Source organism: Macaca thibetana, chromosome 2, assembly GCF_024542745.1.
Source record: "Macaca thibetana thibetana isolate TM-01 chromosome 2, ASM2454274v1, whole genome shotgun sequence".
Lineage (NCBI taxonomy): Eukaryota > Metazoa > Chordata > Mammalia > Primates > Cercopithecidae > Macaca > Macaca thibetana.
Window position 1 is genome coordinate 73,906,737 of NC_065579.1, and position 22,768 is coordinate 73,929,504.

At 40.1% G+C, this 22,768-nt stretch overlaps 1 protein-coding gene across 3 annotated transcripts in view; it reads left to right on the forward strand.

Moving 5' to 3' along the window:
• SKIL (SKI like proto-oncogene) overlaps window positions 1-22,768 on the forward strand; it is a 33,311-nt gene that overhangs the window by 4,394 nt on the left and 6,149 nt on the right. For 2 of the 3 annotated variants that reach the window (XM_050778266.1, XM_050778265.1), the window contains exons 3-5: window positions 15,706-15,799; window positions 18,686-18,918; window positions 22,503-22,744. In XM_050778266.1, coding sequence (XP_050634223.1) covers window positions 15,706-15,799; window positions 18,686-18,918; window positions 22,503-22,744 — 569 coding nt within the window. The remainder of the gene's footprint in view (window positions 1-15,705; window positions 15,800-18,685; window positions 18,919-22,502; window positions 22,745-22,768) is intronic. The other variant, XM_050778267.1, reaches the window with a different exon arrangement.

The following is a 22,768-nucleotide window of genomic DNA, read 5'->3' on the forward strand; positions in this document are numbered from 1 at the left end:
GGTGTTATCTCCATTTGCAAATGGTACAATGACTAGTCAAAACAATTCCTGTGGGCTCGAAACAGCATTTTTCAGAGATGCACCTATGATTTCTGATGTTTCTATGCTTAGATATTTAGGCTTGCTCAATATTTGAAATGGAAAAGACATGTATCTGAAGAATTTGTGATTTGAGTAAGCAAGATTTTTTTTAAGAAAGGGATAACTAAAAAAAAAAAAAGACAGAATAAAGAAAAGTTTATTTTAAACTAATAAAGTTTTTTTTTTTTTTTTTTTTTTTTTTTTGAGACGGAGTCTCGCTCTGTCGCCCAGGCTGGAGTGCAGTGGCGCGATCTCGGCTCACTGCAAGCTCCGCCTGCTGGGTTTACGCCATTCTCCTGCCTCAGCCTCCTGAGTAGCTGGGACTACAGGCGCCCGCCACCGCGCCCGGCTAATTTTTTGTATTTTTAGTAGAGACGGGGTTTCCCCGTGGTCTCGATCTCCTGACCTTGTGATCCGCCTGCCTCGGCCTCCCAAAGTGCTGGGATTACAGGCGTGAGCCACCGCGCCCGGCCAAAGTATTGCTTTTGAATTAAAAAAAAGTCCTGAAACTCAATAGACAGTTGTTTGAAATGAAACAACTTAATTATTTTACAATTATATGTAATATGTTAATACATTTTAATATATGTTAATAAATTGTAATGTCTTATAATTAAATTATAAATAATGTGAAATGAGACAACTTAATTAAATATAGCTAATAACTCTTTCTTACTCAAGTCACCATAAGAAATATACTTGATTTTAGGCCAGGCATGGTGGCTCACGCCTGTAATCCCAGCACTTTGGAGGCTGAAGTGGGCGGATCACCTGAGGTCAGGAGTTCAAGACCAGCTTGGCCAACATGGCGAAACCCTGTCTCTACTGCAAATATAAAAATTAGCAGGGCATGGTGGCACACACCTGTCAGCTACTTGGGAGGCTGAGGCAAGAGAATCGCTTGAACCCAGGAGGTGGAGGTTGCAGTGAGTTGAGTTCACACCATTGCCCTTCAGCCTGGGTGACTGAGTGAAACTCTGTCTCAAAAAAAAAAAAAAAAAAATGTGTATACGTATATATATATTCACACACACACACACACTCAGTCTCCCTAGTAGCTGGGATTACAGGTGCCTGCCACCATGCCCACCTAATTTTTTGTATTTTTAGTAGAGATGGAGATTTCACTATGTTGGCCAGGCTGGTCTCAAACTCCTGATCTCAGGCAGTCCACCTGCCTCAGCCTCCCAAAGTGCTGGGATTACAGGTGTGAGCCACCGCGCCCAGCTAAAATTTAAACGTTTAACATTTAGACTGGACTATTCTTAGGTAAGTAAAATATTTTAGTTTTTAATATACTTGGGGGGGAAAACTCTATAGATTACCTGTGATACAAATAGATGATCTAAAGATAGCAACTTAAAATTTTTTTTTCCCCGAAAGCATATTAGCCATTTCAGAGGTTAATTTTGCATTTTCGTTTCGCTTCTTCATTTCTGTAGAGATCATTGGAGTAATAATAGTACAAAATATTTTTCCCCTTTTGCAAGCTTTTAATTATACTTGTGTTATGCAGTGTATTTGTCAGTATACACCTAAATGAGATAAGGAACAGTAGAATGGACAACTACAAAGAGTTGGGTTGGGACAGAATGTGATCCAGTAATCATTGTGGTGGATTTGATGGTGATTTGCTACCCCAGTGATATAGATTACATTTTGCGATTAGCAAAATTTTTGATCAAGTGGGGATAAGGTGAGAGTCAAATGAAGTATTTGTGCTCATATGAGGGACCAGTATGAATACTGTTGTCTAACTTTCTAAAATTAGTAACTCTTCCCACTAGCTTAGAGAGTATTTTTTCTATTTTTTTTGGAACTGAATTCAAAGCCTGGCATGTCAAAGGCACTGAATTAAATTTTTTTTTTTTTAACTGAATAGATTTTTGAAAAATAACAAACACTAAACTATATTTTAGAATATTTAGATTTTCTTTTAAAGATGGCTTAACCTTTAAACCTATACAATTTGCACATAAACTGTTACTATAACTCATCAAATAAGAGAATGAGCATTTTAGAAGTTAAGAGCCTTTACTGCAGAAATGTAGGGTGGTATTTCAAACTGCTATTGAAATATTATGTATTTGAGGAGTCCTCCTTTCCTCAAACATTTTCTTATCTAGAATTATATTTCTGAGACAAATAAGATAACTGAGTATTGGGTTCAAATGTATCTCATTTATAGTTTTTTTGTACACAGTAATTATACTAGTTGGATATTTGTTAGCTTACTAAAATGAAGTGTGCAAGAAGAAAGTGTGAAACAGTTTTTTTTTAATAATAGAAGCATTTTCTGAATTATTTCATTATTTTAGATTTGTGACCCAAAAAGGCACATTGATTGGAGATAGTGCCCATTGCAATTATTCGGTTGATACCACATTGGGATTTTGAATGATGGAGACCAACACAGACCTGCTTAGATAGGATAAGGGTTTGTTTAGTGCCTTTCTCGGCTTTTATAAAATGACTTTTATAATAACTTCAGAGTAATCAAGTTTTTGGAGCTCATTCTGTTAATAACAGGATATGTGGCCCCTCCCTATCCCTGACATTTTTTTTTTTTTTTTGAAATCTCTAGAGTGGCTTTGCAAATAGTGCCCCCTGTGGTTTAGGAAATAGAGTCTATATTTATTTTTATTATTAAAAAATAGAATTGTTAGCATATAATTTTTAAAAGTTAGAAATTTATCCTTTTTGTTTGAGAAATGGGAAAAAACTTAGAAACTTTAAAGAAGAAAAACAAAAAAGAGATCGCCATGTTTTCACAGTAGGCCTGGATCATCATAGTCAGCCAGTAGTTTTCTCATAGCTGTGCATATGTTATCATTTATGCCACTGGGAAACCAAAGAAGTAATCAAGAATTGGGCTAATGTTTTTTTTTGATACGGAGTTTTGCTCTTATAGCTCAGGCTGGAGTGCAATGGCGCAATCTTGGCTAACTGCAACCTCTGCCTCCTGGGTTCAAGCGATTCTCATGCCTCAGCCTCCCCAGTAGCTGGAATTACAGGCATGTGCCACCATGGCTGGCTAATTTTTGTATTTTTTGTGGAGACGTGGTTTCACCATGTTGGTCAGGCTGATCTCGAACTCCTTACCTCAGGTGATCTGCCTGTCTCGGCCTCCCAAAGTGCTGGGATTACAGGCATGAGCCACTGCACCTGGCGAATTGGGCTAATTTTAATCCCTTTAGAATTCTGGGAGTGGTAAGTGATTGTGGAGCCAGAACTCTGTTCCTAGTAAAGGGGTAGAACTTGTTTGAGAATAGCTTTGGTAATAACTTGAATCTGTATTTTGTTCACATATAGAATTTTATTCTACTAGCGTTCATATTACATAAAATAAGGATGTTATTAGACTCTAGAAAGCAAAAGAATATATAAACAGTGCATCTTGTTTTAAGATGTGGTTTGCTTCAATCACTAACTCATTATATTAGGCAGAAAGAGGAATGAATAGGAAAGATATAAAATTAGTTCGAGTCCTTTTTATTTCATGACTTCTAGACTTAAGAGTGGATCACAGAACTATATAATGTAAAGACTAGATAGAGGCCCCCCCAGAGCAGGAGTTCATCTTGTAGTCTTCAAATCTAGAATGTGGTGGATGCCTAATAAAGGTTTGGATAACAGTGAAGTCTAAGTGGCCCTATAAAGTTACCAGTGATTCTTGAAGAGGGAAACAGGTTTAGTTTTAAAACAAAGCAACATTTCGTTTTTATTTGTGATACTGAATTTATTTTGACATTTCAGATGGCATTAAAAGTACATGTTTTGCATTTTTTATGGGAACAAGGAATTAAAAAGCTTACAAAACTTACTAAAAGTTTGGGTAACATAGTTTGACCCTGTCTTTACAGAAGATAAAAACAATTAGCTGGACTTGGTGGGGCATGCTTGTAAGTCCCAACTACTTGTGGGGCTGAGATGGGAGTATCGCTTGAGTTGGGGAGGTTGAGACTGCAGTGAGCTGTGATGGCACCACTGCACTCCAAGCTTGGGCAACAGAGCAAGACTCTGTTTTTTCTAAAAACAAAAAACAAGAAACAAAAAAACAACAAAAAAAACCTTAATACAGATTATTTAAGACTTTTATGCTTTTTATATTCTATGTTAATTTTTTTGTGTAGTTATTAAAGCAATATAGGCCCATTGTAGTAAATACTAAAATAGTACAAAGAGGAAAACACAATTTCCTCATAATTGTACCATGTGATAACTGCCTCTGAAATTTATTCACTTGCATATGTAATTGTAACTGTGCGAAAGCATCTCTAGAGTGCATAAGTATTAATAAAGGAGTGGTAGGCCTGGTGCTGTGGCTAATGCCTGTAATCCCAGTGCTTTGGGAGGCCAAGGCAGACAGATGATTTGAAGTCAGGAGTTCGAGACCAGCCTGGCCAACATGGTGAAACCCCATGTCTACTAAAAATTAAAAAAAAAAAATTAGCTGGGCATGGTGACACACCCCTGTAATTAGAGCTACTTGGGAGGCTGAGGCAGGATAATTGCTTGAACCCAGGCGTTGGAGATTGCAATGAGCAGAGACTGTGCCACTGCACTCCAGCCTGGGCAACAGAGTGAGACTCTGTCTCAAAAAAAGAAAAAGAAAAAGAAAAACAAAAGGAGTAGTTACTGGAATAATACTTTTGGACTAATTTTAAGACAGTTCATTTAGAGCAGTGTTTTCAAACTGCAATTTGTCATTCATGTAGCCATCTCAAGTAGCGTTCCATAAGGGGAGATTTAAGCACTACAGAAAATGAATTGAGTGCTGGTTTTGTCATTTCTCCCAATGATGAAACTGGTACAGCATTCTGAATGTACTGGAGGGAAGGTAATTCATTACATACAAAGGATGCCTTGGGGCATTTTAAATTCTCCTGGGAAACTCAACTGAAAACCACCAGGAGGGTCATGAAATCAATTTAGTGGGTCACCAGCATTAAAAAACATAAAAACCTGAAGTAGAATAAAATGGAAAATAGAGGATTGCACATAGTAAGATTAATCAATCTCTATTTTGATATTGCTAGTTTACATTATTTGAAGGCCAGAATAATCCAGGACTGTAAATTGTCAAACATATATGCTAAAATGAGATAGAAAAGTAAAGCCTTAGAATTATACAGATTAAAATGTTTGGTAACAAATATTTCAGTGGAAAATAGTGTATGACACTGAGATTTCCATGTAGTTGCAGTATTAAATTATTGGGCATCATAGACCTTCAGTATAAAATGTTACGGGATTAACAGGATTTTTATCAGTGTTATTTCTCTTCCTTCAAGTTGTAAAGGGGATGTTATACTACCAACTTTGCATGGCTTTGTTTCCATAATGAACTCAAAATAATAGTTGCAAAAGTGTTATAAGAACTTGAGCCTTTGCATTTTCTGTGAGCATTTTTAAGTATCTCAAACCTAAAATTGGCTTTGTGAGGTAGGTGGTATGATTTTTCAGCCTGTGGAAATAGCAGCCATTGCTGTGACTCCTGACGATCTGTTTTTGATCAGTTTAGTGCAGGTGCTTAGATCACACTGTCCCAGTTTTGCATTAATTTGATCAATTCTATTGGTTATGGTGAAATGAGGCCTGAGACTAAGCCTTAAAACTAAGTAGCTATTTGCTACCTTGTAACACTATTCTGTCTCAGTTGTTGAAACACTCATTCACAACACGTTGGAAGTATTAAGGAAACCCGATACTGTCCTAAGGGATTCTGTTTCTTTTTTCTTTTTCTTTTTTTTTTTAGACGGAGTCTCGCTCTGTCACCCAGGGTGGAGTGCAGTGGCCGGATCTCAGCTCACTGCAAGCTCCGCCTCCCGGGTTTATGCCATTCTCCTGCCTCAGCCTCCCGAGTAGCTGGGACTACAGGCGCCCGCCACCTCGCCCAGCTAGTTTTTTCGCATGTTTTAGTAGAGACGGGGTTTCACCGTGTTAGCCAGGATGGTCTTGATCTCCTGACCTCGTGATCCGCCCGTCTCGGCCTCCCAAAGTGCTGGGATTACAGGCTTGAGCCACTGCGCCTGGCCTGGGATTCTGTTTCTTTCAGTAAGAGTTGTTGGCAGCTATCTGGTAGGGTGTCTTTATACTTCTGAAATCATTTATTGACCACTTGAATGTCTTAGTATTGTATACAGCAAAAAGACCCTGATGAGGTATATTCACTTCCTGTGTATCCAGTCATGTGTTTAGTAAGGTTGCTAATGATTTATTTTGGGTCAGAACAAAGTAATGTGCATTTCATATGCATTATATTTTATTTCTTGTGTGAATATGCCATTAGGGAGATAGACTGTTAAATTTACCAATCTATACTACTGCTTCTGTCTTATGAACACAAATTTAAAAATTAATTTTTATCACTTACAGCACTGTAAAAATTCTGTTTTTAGAAATAATTTTCACTTTTTTTTTTTTGAGACAGTCTCACTCTGTCTCCCAGGCGGGAGTTCAGTGGCGCCATCTCGGCTCATGGCAACCTTGACAACCTCCACAACCTCCACCTCCTGGGTTCAAGTCATACTCTTGTCCCAGCGCCCCCAGTAGCTGGGACTACAGGCATGCATCACCACACCCGGCTATTTTTGTATTTATTTTTATTTTTTAGATAGTCTTGCTATGTCGCCCAGGCTGGAGTGCAGTGGCGTGATCTCGGCTCACTACATCCTCCACCTCCTGGGTTCAAGCGATTCTTCTGCCTCAGCCTCCTAAGTAGCTGGGATTACAGGCATACGCCACCATGCCCGGCTTATTTTATTGTATTTTATTTTATTTACTTTTTTTTTTTTTTTTTGAGACAGAGTCTTGCTCTGTCACCCAGGCTGGAGTGCAGTGGTGTGATCTCGGCTCACTGCAAGCTCCGCCTCCTGGGTTCACGCCATTCTCCTGCCTCAGCCTCCCCAGCAGCTGGGACTACAGGCGCACGCCACCACGCCTGGCTAATTTTTTTGTATTTTTAGTAGAGACGGGGTTTCGCCGTGTTAGCCAGTATGGTCTCGATCTCCTGACCTCATGATCTGCCCGCCTCGGCCTCCCAAAGTGCTGAGGTTACAGGTGTGAGCCACTGCGCCTAGCCTTTATGCCCGGCTAATTTTATATTTTTAGTAGAGACGGGGTTTCACCATGTTGGCCAGGCTGGTCTCAAACTTCTGACCTCAGGTGGTCCTCCCACCTCAGCCTCTCAAAAATATATGGGCCTTCCGGCCCATATATTTTTCAAAAGGCTTAATTCTGATTTTTGTTGGAATTTTGGAACTCCCACTAGTGTTTTGAGGCATTATCTTGATTTTTTTAGTTCATTAGTGTTTGTCATTAGGACTGAATTAAAGATCAAAATATTAATCTGATGCTGTAATTAAAAATTAGAGTGCCACCTAAAAGCAAGATTTATTATTGAAAATAAGTTCCAGCTTAGGCAACATGGTGCAACCCCCGTCTCTACAAAAATAAGTAAAAAAAATTAGCCGGGCTTGGTGGCACGTGACAATAGTCCTAACTACCTGGGAGGCTGAGGCGTGAGGATCCCTTGAACCCAGGAGTTGGAGGATGCAGTGAGCTATAATTATACCACTGTACCTCAGAGCAAGACCCTGTCTCAAGGGGGAAAAAAAAAAGTCTAGGAATTTTAAACCGTTTTTTATTGGGTACAAATTTGAATATTTGTACCTGAATAATGCTGAGTGGGTGGAATTGCTTTTGTATTTAGAAAGTAGTGACAAGGAGTTTTTTTGTAAATTAAATCAAGCTCTCTAAATTATTTTTCATTGTGAGACTAATTAGCATTGTATCACTAAAATACAGTGGTTCTTCATTAGGAAATCTGATTATCAAAGGATCGTGTATACAGAATAACCATAGAAAGGTGCAGAAATTTAGAGAAACTTTCATGAAATGTTTCCTAGTTTTTACTTATATTAATTCTTTTACTGTATATTTTGGAATTGTTTAAATTGTGCATTCATAGACATTATTTGGAGTTTTATGACCTAAGAGAAATAACCTTGGGAATGAAATTAATGTGTCTGAGATTTTGCTTATGCGTTTGAAATGAGGATGCTTGCTGTCTGTTCATTTTGGGGTAAATAATGATGGGGAAAGTGGGTGATAGCATTTTGAAATATTAAGGCTCTAACTTAAGCTGCTAAATGATCCACTTCTTTGGCAAGTAATGTGTATTTTATTTTAATATTTAAATGCACACAAAAATAAATGATCCCCATGTTGAAGGGTAAGATACCAGGCAGTAGATACTCATAATTTGGTATCTAATTTTTATTCCTGATTAGTAGCATTACTGCTGAGCCATTTCATTATATTGTTCTTTTTTTGAAAACCTAATTTGTATGTTGACACAAATGCAGAATAGATGAGAAAATCTGGCATGCCTCTGAATGTTTTGTTGTATCATAAACATTGTGCTTTTCTTAATTGTTTTTAACATACAGTTAGGATAATTTGTTATAAATGTGTTTATGGCTTACCACAGCATATTAGGTAAAATTAGCCTGCAACATTTTATCATGGTTAGTGTTGTGCATTTCCCCATCATTTGTATTGTTTAATTTATATCTTTGATAAAATGCAGCTTAGAAACTGTTGGGCTTCCTTGGTGCTTTGTGGAGTAGAAGGATATCAAATGTGAAAGAGACCAAGAGTTTTGTGGTAGCAGAATAACCTTGTAATAGGCTACCTTGGGAATTAATGAGCTGCACTGTCATTCAGAATTCATTCAACAAGTATCTATTGAGTCCCTACTACATGCTAGGCATATAGTGCTAGGTATTAAAAATACAAAGGTAAGGCTGGTTCTTGACCTCAAGCTGCTGTTTAAGCAGAGGTTGCATAGCCACTTAACAGGGATTTTAAATAGGGAATTCAGACATTGGCTAGGGGACTATGCTAGGTGATTTTTAATATTCCTTAGAAGCTCTAGTCTGACTCTTACTGGGTTGGTCAAGACTAGGAAATAAAGAATAGGAACTAAGAGGGATGACTGTTTAAAAATAAAGGAATGTGCTAGTAATTATTTAAGGTGGCACCTGAAGTTTAGAGACACAGAAATAAATAGATGCTAGGTTTGGCTCATGAGTAAAGATAAAACTTACTCTTAAAAATCAAACTATAGTGTTTTGAAAGGAACTTAATGATCAAAATTGAGTCAGATTTCAAGTCAAGGTCTTTGAACAAATTTAGAATTTGCTTGATATGCTGAAGATTTGCGATTCCAGTATTCATTATAGGAAAAACTTTTAAATATGCAAATCAATTTTAGTAATTTTATGTATTTTTTCTTTTTCTTTTTTTGAGACAAGGTCCCGCACTGTTGCCTAGGCTGCAGTGCAGTGGCAGGATCATAGCTCACTGCAACTCACACCCGCCAGCTTCAACTGATTCTCCTACCTCAGTCCCCTGAGTAGCTGAGACTACAGGCATGCGTCACCACACCTGGCCAATTAAAAACAAATTTTTTTGTGTGGAGATGCGGTCTCTCTATGTTGTCCAGGCTGGTTTCGAACTCCTGGACTCAAGCAATCCTTGTGCATTGGCCTCCTAAAATTCCGGGTCTATAGGTGTGACCCACTGGGTAGGGCCAATTTTAGTAGTTTTAATTTTAAAAATCTGGAAACAGTTGATTTCTTGGGCAGTACATCTAGAATTGTTTCAGGTATAACACTTATTTAAAGAGGAGCTTTTTTTGTTTTCTAACAAATGATGTCTAGAAAAGAAATTCTCATTTAATTCAAGCTGATTTTTTTTTTTTTTTTTGAGATGGAGTTTCATTCTGTCGACCAGGCTGGAGTGCAGTGGCGAGATATCGGCTCACTGCAAGCTCCGCCTCCTGGGTTCACGCCGTTTTCTTGCCTTCCTGCCTCAGCCTTCCGAGTAGCTGGGACTATAGGTGCCCACCACCAGACCGGCTAATTTTTTGTGCTTTTAGTAGAGACAGGGTTTCACCGTGTTAGCCAGGATGGTCTCGATCTCCTGACCTCGTGATCTGCTCGTCTCGGCCTCCCAAAGTGCTGGGATTACAGGCGTGAGCACTGCGCCCGGCCAGCATTGTGTTTTTTTCAAAAAGCTGTTTTCATGAATTGTAAAATGCCTGAAAAAGTTTTGAATCTAAGTGGTATATAGAACATAATTTAGCTATGTCATGTTGACTCAAGACTTTTTTTTTTCCTTTTTTTTTTTTTTTTTTTTTTTTTTAACAAGACAGGGTCTGGCTCTGTCACGCAGGCTGAAGTGCATGGTGCAATCTCAGCTCACTGCAAACTCTGTCTCCTGGCCTCAGGTGATTCTCCTGCCTTAGCCTCCCAAGTAGCTGGGACTACAGGCACATACCACCTTGCCTGGCTAATTTTTGTATTATTATTAGAGATGGGGTTTCGCCATGTCGTCCAGGCCAGTCTCACACACCTGAGCTCAAGCAATCTGCCTGCTTTGGCCTCCCAAAGTGCTAGGTAATATCACAGATGTGAGCCATTGCGCCTGGCCAACTCAAGATTCTTAAACATTAATTATCATACTTTGTTGAATTGCGGTAGGGGACATTTGAGATATATTAAATTATTTGCCCCAGTCTATGCTAAAGCCTTTACTCAGATTATCTTGCTTTTTGAAGCAGTTTTTGTGTTTGCATCTTGTAATTTTCTTCTCTCCTTGGGCTGTTAACTGTCACTTAGCATCTATCATTTAGTATTTCTGTTGCCTGAAGTCAGTTCTCTTTCTAATTTACTGTTATAACAAAGCTATAGGCTGAGAAACTATATAAATAAGTGATTGGTTTATTTTATAAATAGGCAGTTGAATGTGCCCAGATTCTGAATATTAGTTCAAAATATGAGGTTTTGTTTTTTCTTTTTTCCTTTTTTTGAGATGGAGTTGCACTTTGTTGCCCAGGCTGGAGTGCAGTGGTGCGATCTCAGCTCACTGCAACCTCTGCTTCTCGGTTCAGTTGATTCTCCTGTCCTCCCAAAGTGCTGGGATTATAGGCATGAGCCACTGTGCCTGGGCCTTTTTTTTTTTTTTTTAATTCCACATTTACATATAGTGTAGAGATCCTCACTGAATATTCAGCTCTTAAATCCTTTAAAAATATTAGTTTTTTCCCTATAATTTTGAGATCTTTAGTTAGTCTTTCAAATTCATTGCTCAATAATTCTTTTTTTTTTGAGACAGAGTCTTGTTCTGTTGCCCAGGCTGGAGTGCAGTGGCGCGATCTCAGCTCACTGCAAGCTCCGCCTCCTGGGTTCACGCCATTCTCCTGCCTTAGCCTCTGGAGTAGCTGGGACTACAGGCGCCCACCACCACGCCCGGCTAATTTTTTGTATTTTTTTTTTTTAGTAGACACGGGGTTTCACCGTGTTAGCCAGGATGGTCTCGATCTCCTGACCTCGTGATCTGCCCGCCTCAGCCTCCCGAAGTGCTGGGATTACAGGCATGAGCCACCGCATGTGGCCTGCTCAATAATTCTTAACAAAAATAAAGATCTTCCACATACTTTTTTTTTTTTTTTTTTTTTTTTTTTTGAGATAGAGCCTTGCTCTGTCACCGAAGCTGGAGTACAATGGCGCCATCTTGGCTCACTGCAACCTCCACCTCCCGGGTTCAAGCGATTTTCCTGTCTCAGCCTCCTGAGTAGCTGGGACTACAGGTGCGTGCCACCACACCTGGCTAATTTTTGTATTTTTAGTAGAGATAGGACTTCACTATATTGGCCAGGCTGGTCTTGAACTCCTGGCCTCGTGATCCGCCTGCCTCAGCTTCCTAAAGTTCAAAGTGCTGGGATTACAGGCGTGAGCCACTGTGCCCGGCCTATTTTTGTCTTTTAATTGGCCCTAAATCATCTCCTGACTGATCATATTTTAAGATATATGTTCTAAGAGCTGTTTCCTTTCTGTTTTTAGCCTGTTGAGGGCAGTGGGTTACTTGGCAGGTCTCTCTCAGGTTTCTTCATTCTCATTGGTTTCCTCCATTAGTAGGATCTCAGTAATCGAACCAGAGTTTGGACAGTTTAGAGTTGATTTTGTTTTAATCATTACTGCTTAACATCCAGAGATCTGTTTCCAGTCCTTTAGTTTCTTGGTTCCAAACTGGAATATTGGGACATCAGGCAAAACAACTTTCCTACTTTCCTAATTTGTTGGTGTTTAGTGGCTTTCCATTGTGTGTGGTTTTATTCATTACTGAATGAAGTTGTCATTCCCCACAGAGTAGGAATTGGGAATTGGACCCTCTTTTTTTTTTTTTTTTTGAGACAGAGTCTTGCTCTGTCACCCAGGCTGGAGTGCAGCGGCGCGAACTCAGCTCACTGCAACCTCTGCTTCCTGGATTCAAGTGATTCTCCTGTCTCAGCCACTCAAGTAGCTGGGATTACAGGCACTTGCCACCATGTCCGGCTAATTTTTGTAGAAATGGCATTTCTCCATGTTGTCCAGGCTGGTCTCGAACTCCTGACTTTAGGTGATCCTCCCCCCTCAGCCTCCCAAAGTGCTGGGTTGCAGAGGTGAGCCGCCGCACTCAGCCGGAATTGGAGCCTCTTTTTTTTCTATCTTGAGATGGGGTCTGGCTCTGTTGCCCAGGCTGGAGTGCGGTGGTGCAATCTTGGCTCACTGCAACCTCCGCCTCCTGGGTTCAAGTGATTCTCCTGCCTCAGCCTCCCAAATAACTGGGATTACAAGTGTGCGCCACTACATCCAGCTAATTTTTGTATTTTTAGTAGAAACTGGGTTTCGCTATGTTGGCCAAGCTGGTCTTGAGCTCCTGACCTCAGGTGATCCCTCCTGGGCCTCCCAAAATGCTGGGATTACAGGCATGAGCCACCGTGCCCAGCCATGGAGCCTATTAAAGGCCGGGTTTAGAGAAATATCCTGCTCTCATTTTTGTCTTATTCCTTGGTTAACTCATTCCTAATCTCATTCTCCCTCACTTTCCTGGTTTTGTCTGTTAACTTCCTATTTTTGTTGCTCTCCTTAACCATGCTACCTTTCAGCTCTCCTTTTCTTCTTTCCCCTTTCCCTCACCAGTGAGTCTTGCCTCCTCTTTTAAGTATCCTTTTCCCCCAAGAGCAAGGTAATTTCGTATAATAGGAAATATGTGGGGGATGAAGGGAGGACAAAGTGTAAATAAAGCAAACCAAAATAAGGGAGAAGTTCGTAACCACAGGTCGTTTATTCTTTTTTTCCCTTCAATTTCTTTTTTTGTTTTCCTTTGTTTTTTTCAGACAATTCTTGCTCTGTAGCACAGGCTGGAGTGCAGTGGCATTATCTTGGCTTACTGCAACCTCCATCTCCTGTGTTCAAGTGATTCTCCTGTCTCAGCCTCCTGAGTAGCTGGCATTATAGGCATGTGCCACCAAGCCTGGCCAATTTTTTGTATTTTTATTTATTTTTTATTTATTTATTTATTTTTGAGACGGAAGTCTCGCTCTGTCGCCCAGGCTGGAGTGCAGTGGCCGGATCTCAGCTCACTGCAAGCTCCGCCTCCCGGGTTCACGCCATTCTCCTGCCTCAGCCTCCCGAGTAGCTGGGACTACAGGCGCCCGCACCTCGCCCGGCTAGTTTTTTTGTATTTTTTAGTAGAGACGGGGTTTCACCGTGTTAGCCAGGATGGTCTCGATCTCCTGACCTTGTGATCCGCCCGTCTTGGCCTCCCAAAGTGCTGGGATTACAGGCTTGAGCCACCGCGCCCGGCCGTATTTTTATTTTATTTTATTTATTTTTTGAGATGGGGTCTCACTGTGTCGCCCAGGCTGGAGTGCAGCAGTGCAATCTTGGCTCGCTGCAGCCTCCGCTTCCTGGATTCAAACAGTTTTCCCACCTCAGCCTCCCGAGTAGCTGGGATTACAGGGGCTGCACCACCACACCCAGTTAAGTTTTGCATTTTTAGTAGAGACAGGGTTTTGCCATGTTGGCCAGGCTGGTCTCGAACTCCTGACCTCAGGTGATCCACCCACCTCAGCCTCCCACAGTGCTGGGATTACAGGTGTGAGCCACCGAACCCGGCCCCTCTTCAATTTCTGCACCTCAGTTGTTTTCTCACCTGTAAAATGGTAATGATACCTACTTAAGGGGGGATATTTGGTAGAATTAAGAATGATGTATAAAGTTCTCAGCAGGTAGATGTTCATTAAGTTGCCAGTTACCTTTCTCCTTATTTTTCTTTATTTTTAGTTATAGTTCATCCTTAAGCATTAAAAAATGCTTTTTATATTTATTAGGAAATATGGTTTCATGACAAGTGTTAGCAAACAATGTGGTTTTGGATTTAATTTGGCAAAGTATTGCTGTAGAATGGTATCTATGGCTAATACGCTAACAAATACTGTAGGGCTGGGGTATAATCTAGCTGACTGTAGCACAGGAATAAGAATCAGAATTTTCGGCCGGGCACGGTGGCTCAAGCCTGTAATCCCAGCACTTTGGGAGGCCGAGACGGGTGGATCACGAGGTCAGGAGATCGAGACCATCCTGGCTAACATGGTGAAACCCCGTCTCTACTAAAAAATACAAAAAACTAGCCGGGCGAGGTGGCGGGCACCTGTAGTCCCAGCTACTTGGGAGGCTGAGGCAGGAGAATGGCGTGAACCCGAAGGAGGAGATTGCAGTGAGCTGAGATCCGGCCACTGCACTCCAGCCTGGGTGACAGAACAAGACTCCGTCTCACAAAAAAAAAAAAAAAAAAGAATCAGAATTTTCCAGTGCTGTACCTTTACAGAGTTCTGTTATTTAAAATGGATTTCCAACTGGGCTCAGTGGCTAATGCCTGTAATCCCAGCACTTTGAGAGGCTAAGGAGTGGGGATCACCGAGGTCAGGAGTTTGAGACCAGTCTGGCCAACATGGCGAAACCCCATCTCTACTAAGAATACAAAAATTAGCTGGGCATGGTGGTGGGCACCTGTAATCCCAGCTACTCAGGAGACTGACGCAGAGAATCACTTGAACCCGAGAGGTGGAGGTTGCAGTGAGCTGAGATCTCGCCACTGCTCTCCAGCATGGGTGACAAAGCGAGACTCTGTCTCAAAAACAAAACAAAATAAATAAAGAAAATAGATTTCATAAGTATGAAATTTGTATGAATCATTTCTGGCACTCCACATTAACATGTGTCCTGAAACTGTTCTTGTGATGGGATAGTTTATGTGGGTGTCTCTGAGTTTCAGATGATCAATCAGGCTTCTTCAAGGGAAGACTGCCTTATTGGAAGATGACCCTTGAGACAGGGTCTCACTCTGTTGCCCAGGATAGAGTGAAGTGGTGCAATAATGGTTCACTGCAAGCCTCAACTTCCTGGGCTCAAGGGGTTCTCCCGCCTCAGCCTCCCAAGTAGCTGGGACCACAGGTGTATACCACCGCACCTGGCTAATTTTTTTTCTTTTTTTTTTTAAGAGACTGGGTCTTCCTATGTTGCCCAGGCTGACTCCAGGGCTCATGGGATTTTCCCCACTCTGCCTCCCAAAGTGCCGGGAATACAGGTGTGAACCACTGTGCCTGGCATGATGACTCCTAAATAATGTTACTTGTCTTTACTCAGTGGCCCAGTCAGGTTGACACATAAAATTAGCCTTCACAGGTTAAACTTCAATAAATGTTTCGCTTCCATGTTTTTCTGCAGACAGATGCACCATCAGGAATGGAATTACAGTCATGGTATCCTGTTATAAAGCAGGAAGGTGACCATGTTTCTCAGACACATTCATTTTTACACCCCAGGTAAGTTGGTATTTATTTGTTCGTTCATTCATTTCATTCAGCAACTGTATACCACGCACTATTCTAGGACATGGGAATTAATTAATTAATTAATTAATTTATTTATTTATTTTGAGATGGAGTCTTGTTCTGTTACCCAGGCTGGAGTGCAATGGCGCAATCTCGGCTCACTGCAACCTCCGCCTCCTGGGATCAAGCGATTCTCCTGCCTCAGCCTCCCGGGTAGCCGGGACTACAGGCTCACACCACCACGCCCAACTAATTTTTGTATTTTTAGTATAGACGGGGTTTCACAATGTTGGCCAGGCTGGTCTCGACCTCCTGACCTCAGGTGATCTGCCTACCTCAGCCTGCCAAAGTGCTGGGATTATAGGCATGAGCCACTGCGCCTGACCAGGAATTTATTTCTTTATTTGCAGGCTTTCTTGTTAATCATAGATTATCTTTGAAAATTCCAAATTATTTTAAAATAAGTCCGTTGGTATTTAATGTATTTTTTGGTTTCATTTATCTTTATAGGGAAATTGTAGACGAATTGTGTTTAGTCACTCTTACTAGAAAAAATTCAAGGAAAGAATCTAAAATGAAATTAATTATAAATTGCACTGAATATTTTAAATAACCTTTACTATGTATTTCTATGTGTTTTCTAGAAATAGGTCATTTTCTTTTTGCCCTCAAGTAAAAAATGAAAGTTCTTTAATTTCTTACTTTTCTTCAAGAGGTAAACCAACTCTTCAAGAGTTTGGTGTGCAACTTTGATTTTTTTTTTTTTTTTTTGAGACAGAGTCTCACTGTGTCACCCAGACTGGAGTGCAGTGGCAGGATCTTGGTCCACTGCAACCTCCGCCTCCCAGGTTCAAGCAGTTCTTCTGCCATGGCATCCTGTAGCTGAGCCTGAGCGCCAGCTGCCACTTCCGGCTAATTTTTTTGTATTTTTAGTACAGACGGGGTTTCACCATGTTGACCAGGCTGGTTTTGAACTCCTGACCTCAAGTAATCTGTTGCCCTTGGCCTCCCAAAGTACTGCTAGGATTATAGGCGTGAGCCACCGTGCCCAGCTGCGACTTCAACTTTTTTTTTTTTTTTTTTGAGATGGGGTCTTGCTCTGTTGCCCAGGCTGGAGTGCAATGGTGCGATCTCGGCTCACTGCAACCTCCGCCTCCCGGATTCAGGTGATTCTCCTGCTTCAGCCTCCTGAGTACCTGGGATTACAGGCACCCGCCACTACACCCAGCTAATTTTAGTATTTTTAGTACAGACGAGGTTTCACCATGTGGGCCAGGCTGGTCTTGAACGCCTGACCTCAAGTGATCCACCTGTGTCAGCCTCCCAAAGTGCTGGGATTACAAGCATGAGCCCCTGCACCTGGCCTGCAACTTTGATATTTTAAAAAGAAATTCTTTTGAAACTTAGAGCTTTCTTAATAACCACACTTCTCAAAATCAGAGTTTTACTTTTTCAGTAAACGTGCACCCTAGATTTTAAGTTTTTCTTGTTGAGTCCTAGATTTTTATCTACTAGTGTAAATCTGTATTCCCTCCAAGCATGGTGACAAAGAGACCGAGTCTTATTTACGTTTGTACAATCACTACTTTACCTGTTGTATTTGCAGTAAGTCTTTTGAGCACTATTAAACCTGTCGGTTTTCTTGTCCTGTCAGAAAACTGAGATTTTGGCTCAAAAATGTATGTTATTAACAAAGGGGAACAATATAGATGTCATGTACAAAGAAAATGAAATATAAGAGGAGATTGTCTGGAGTTCAGGGGATGGAGTGTCAAGTCTTAAATGGTTGCATCTTTTTGCTAAGTGTTACTCAGAATATATAGTTACAAATATGTAGCTGAAATTTGTTCCACAAGCTTCTCAGATGTGTCTACTGGGCAATTTTATGTGAGTTTTGATCAAAATTGGTAATCTCTTCCATCTTAGTTTTGCATAATATATTATTGACATTTTCTCAAATGAATAGAAAGTAGTGAAGCATTTTAAGAAGATTGCTCAGTGGGGTTTGATATAAGAACTGCCTAGTAGCTGGGTGGCATTCAGAGTGCATATTCTGTCTCTGAGGTATATAAGAAGAGCCCTGGGAGCTCCTTATTGAGCCTCTTGTGAATCAGTCCATAACCTTGCAGTCTGCAACTGCAGCAGCCTCACCAAAGCAAAGAGCCAAGATTCCCTGTTTAGAAGGGTGGTGGGCAAGATAAAGTCCTCCAAAGTAGTTATAGATGATTCTCTTTCTGGAGTAAAACTTACCTGCTCAGAGTTGTTACACAGATGTATAAAGTGCTTAATGCTTATAGTTCTGGGGTGGTTCTGAGGGAAGGAGAAGGGCCTGTGATTTTCTTTCTGAGTATCTTTTTAGTGCTTATAAATTACTTGCCAAGAAGAAAAAAAAAAAACCCACGAAATTACTTGCAAGCTGGTTATGGTTGCTTATGCCTGTAATACTAGTGCTTTGGGAGTTAGAGATGGGAGGGTATCACTTGAGCCCAGGAGTTCAAGGCCAACTTGGCAGCCTAGGAAGACACCATCTCTAAAAAAAAAATGGGGATGTGTCTTCCCAGCTACCTGGGATGCTAAGGCAGGAAGATTGCTTGAGCCAAGGAGTTAGAGGTTACAGTGAGCCATGATCACACCACTACACTCCAGCCTGGGTTACTTGCAGACTAACAAAAAATCCCTTATAATTTTGTTTGTAATGCCTAAAGTGCTGATTTTTTTCCTGAGAATTCTTCACTGTGACCTTTATTTTCTGAGTTGTAATATTGTCTGTTTTGGTTAAAAAAAAAAGTTTAACCACAGAAATGCATGTTACATATTTGATTTTTACTTAATCGTAATATGTAATATATGTCTTGTTTTGCTTTTACTTGTTTTCAGCTACTACTTATACATGTGTGATAAAGTGGTTGCCCCAAATGTGTCGCTTACTTCTGCTGTATCCCAGTCTAAAGAGCTCACAAAGACAGAGTCAAGTAAGTCCATATCAAGACAGTCAGAGAAGGCTCACAGTAGTTGTAAACTTCAAAAAACAGTGTCTTATCCAGATGTCTCACTTGAGGAACAGGAGAAAATGGATTTAAAAACAAGTAGAGAATTATGTAGCCGTTTAGGTAAGTATTCAGAGATTATCTTTCTAAAATTAAATATCTAATGAACACATTTATTCAGCATTTTCAAACAGACTTTTTGTTTAAGCTAAATTTTCAGATAATTAAAGCTTTTACCTTTAAAAATGCTACCCTTCAAAACTCTGGGTGATTTATTTTAATCTCAGTTGCTATACTTTTCTAGCGTGGTGATAGCTCAGGAGACTGAGATAGATACAGATAGGCTACCTGGCCTCAGACTGCAAGTTATTTTGATCTGAATTTTTTTCCTTTCCTACCTTTTATTTGCTGTCAGTCTTCAGGAGATCCTTGTTTTTCTTTCCTTTTTTTTTTTCTTTTTTTGTGACAGAGTCTTTCTCTGTTGCCTAGGCTGGAGTGCAGTGGCGAGATCATGGCTCACTGCAGGCTCAACCTTTTGGCTCAAGTGATCCTCCCACCTCAGCCTCCCTAGTAGCTGGGACCAGAGGCACACACCGCTGTGCCTGGCTAATTTAATTTAATTTTTTTTTTGTAGAGATGGGTCTTGCTATGTTGCTCAAGCTGGTCTTGAACTCCTGGGCTCAAGTGATCCTTCTGCCTTGGCCTCTCAAAGTGTTGGGATTACAGGTGTGAGCCACCACACCCAACCTTTATTTTTCTTTCTAATTTGCCATGAACTGAGACAGCATTTAACTAATACTAAGAAGTACATGTAAGTAAGAGTAGTTAGGTATAGAACTCAGGGAAACTTAGTTATGGAATAAAGCAAGGATTGAAAGCTCTAGGGGCCAGGCATATGGCATAAATGTGGAATATTGGCTGGTCGTTTAAAAGAAAAAAATAGCTGGCTACTTACCATGCCTTTTAAAATACTGTGGATTAAATGAGACATGTCCGCAGATACTGCCTTTGTTACCATCCATATAGCAGCGCAGCTTTGCTTAGTGATTAGGCAGTGTAACAGTTACTTTAGCTGCCTTGGAACCGTTGGAGGGTCCTCTATTTATTTAATTTTTTATAGATAATTGAGATTCTTGGGGGTTTTCTTTTTTTTTTTTTTTCCTTGAGACAAGAGTTTCATTCTTGTCACCCAGGCTGGAGTGCAATGGGATGATTTCGGCTCACTGCAACTTCTGCCTCCTGGGTTCAAGCTGTTCTCCTGCCTCAGCTCTCCGAGTAGCTGGGATTACAGGCGTGCATCACCACGCCTGGATAATTGTTTTGTTTTATTAGTAGAGACAGGGTTTTCACCATATTTGTCAGGCTGGTCTTGAACTCCTGACCTTAGGTGATCCACCCGCCTCGGCCCATGATATTTTCATCACTCCAAGAATTAACCCTGTAATCCATTAGGAGTCACACCCTGATTCTCCCTTTCTTGAAGCCTCTGGCAACCACTAATCTATTGTCTTATCTTTATGGATTTGCTTATTCTGGACATTTCATTATAAAAGGAATTGTACAACATGTGGCTTTTCATGTCTGACTGAAAAGCTTATGCTTCTTTCATTAAGGATAATGTTTTCATAGTCCATGTTGTTGTATGTACCAGGACTTCTTTTCATGGCCTGATAAGATTCGATTATGTGGATATACCACATTTTGTTTATCCCTTCATCAGTTGGTGGACATTTGCAGTGGCTCTACTTTTTGGAAATTATGAATAATCCTGCTGTAAACACTTGTGTAGCAGTTTAAGTGTGGGACTGTATTTTCAGGTTTTTCTGGTATATGTTTAGGAGTGAAATTGCTAGGTCATGTGGTAATTACTTTTAACGTTTTGAGGGACTGCCAGACTTTTCTAAAACAGTTGCACCATTTTACATTCCTGTGGTAGCTTGGGAGTTTCAACTTTTGCATATCTTTGTCAACGCTTGTTATTGTCTTTTGAATATAGCCATCCTAGTGGTTGTGAAGTGGTATATCATGGTTGTAATTTGCAGTTTCTCAGTGAATGATGATATTGAGTATCTTTTCATGTTTTTCTTGGACATTGCATATCTTTGGGAAAATGTCTATTCAGATGTTTTGGCTGTTTTAAAACTAGGTTGTCTTTTTACTATTGAGTTGTAAGAGTTCTTTATATATTCTGGATACTAGATCCTTATCAAATATTTGATTTATCATGCTGTTTTCTTTTTACTTTCTTATTAGTGTTCTTTTTGTGTGTGTGTGTGTGTGTTTTTTTTTTTTTTCCCTGAGACAAAGTCTGGCTGTATCACCCAGCTCTGCTCACTGCAGCCTCTACCTCCTGGGCTCAATCCATCCTTTCACCTCAGCCTCCCAAATAGCTGGGACTACAGGGGGGATGTACCACCATGCTCAGCTAATTTTTGTATTTTTGGTGGAGTTGGAGTTTTGCCATTTTGAGGCTGGTCTCAAACTTGTGAGCTCAAGAGAACCACCTGCCTCAGCCTCCCAAAGTGTTGAGATTACAGGGTGTGAGCCACTGTGCTTGGCTGTGTTAGCGTTCTTTGAAGCACAAAAGTTTTACATTTTTATTATATCCAATTTATCAATTTTTTTCTTGTTTTAGGTATCATATCTAAGACTATTGCCTAATCCCAATTCGAAGGAATTTATATTTATTTATTTTTGAGACTGACTCTCACTCTGTTGCCCAGGCTGGAGTACAGTGGTGCGATCTCAGCTCACTGCAACCTCCACCTCCTGAGTTCAAGCAATTTTTCTGTCTCAGCCTTCCGAGTAGCTGGGATTACAGGTGCACCCCACCATGCCCGGCTAATTTTTTTTGTATTTTTAGTAGAGGCAGGGTTTTACCATGTTGGTCAGGCTGGTGGCGAACTCCTGACCTCAGGTAATCCACCTGCCTCGGCCTCCCAAAGTGCTGGGATTATAGGCGTGAGCCACCACACCCAGCCAAGAAATTTATATTTAAGGGTTGTAGCTCTTACATTTAGGTCTTTGATTAATTTAGAGTTAATTTATTTTTGTATACAGTGTAAGGTCCAACCTTTTCTTTTGCATGTGGATATAGTTGTCTGTATGTTGAAAAGATTATTCTTTCCTGATTGAATTGCTTTGGCACTTTGTCAACAACAATTGCCTTGTAAAGTATGAGTTTTTTAAATTTCTGGACTCTGAATTCTGTTTTAGTGATCTGTATGTCTATCCTTAAGTCATACCACACAGTCTTGATTTCTGTAGTAAACTTTGAAATTGGGAATTGTGAGTCTTTTAACTTTGTTATTCTTTTTCAAGATTGTTTTATCTATTTCGGGTTTGCTGCATTTCCATATGAATTTTAGAATCTGCTTGTCAATTTCTGCAAAAAATCCAGTGGGGATTTTGATAGGGATTGCACTGAATAAGTAGATCAATTTGGAGACTGTTACTGTCTTAACAATATTAAATTCCAGTCCATGAATTTGGGATGTCTTTCCATATATTTAGGTCTTAAATTTCTTTTAGTGATGTTTTGTAGTTGTAATTGTACTTGCACTACTTTTGTTAAATTTATTCCTATTTTATTTGTTTTAGTCTAATTTATAAATGAAATGTTTTAAAATTTTCATTTATGGATTGTTCTAGTGATTTTTTAATGGAGTGATATTCATACTTTGTTACTTGATTTTTTTCTCTCAAAGATGCATCAATCTCAAATAATTCTACAAGTAAAAGGAAATCTGAGTCTGCCACTTGCAAATTAGTCAGAGACATAAACCAAGTGGGAATTGGCCTTGTTGCTGCTGCTTCATCTCCTCTTCTTGTGAAAGATGTCATTTGTGAGGATGATAAGGGAAAAATCATGGAAGATGTAATGAGAACTTATTTAAAACAACAGGAAAAACTAAACTTGATTTTGCAAAAGAAGCAACAACTTCAGATGGTAAAGTTGTTATCTAAATGATAG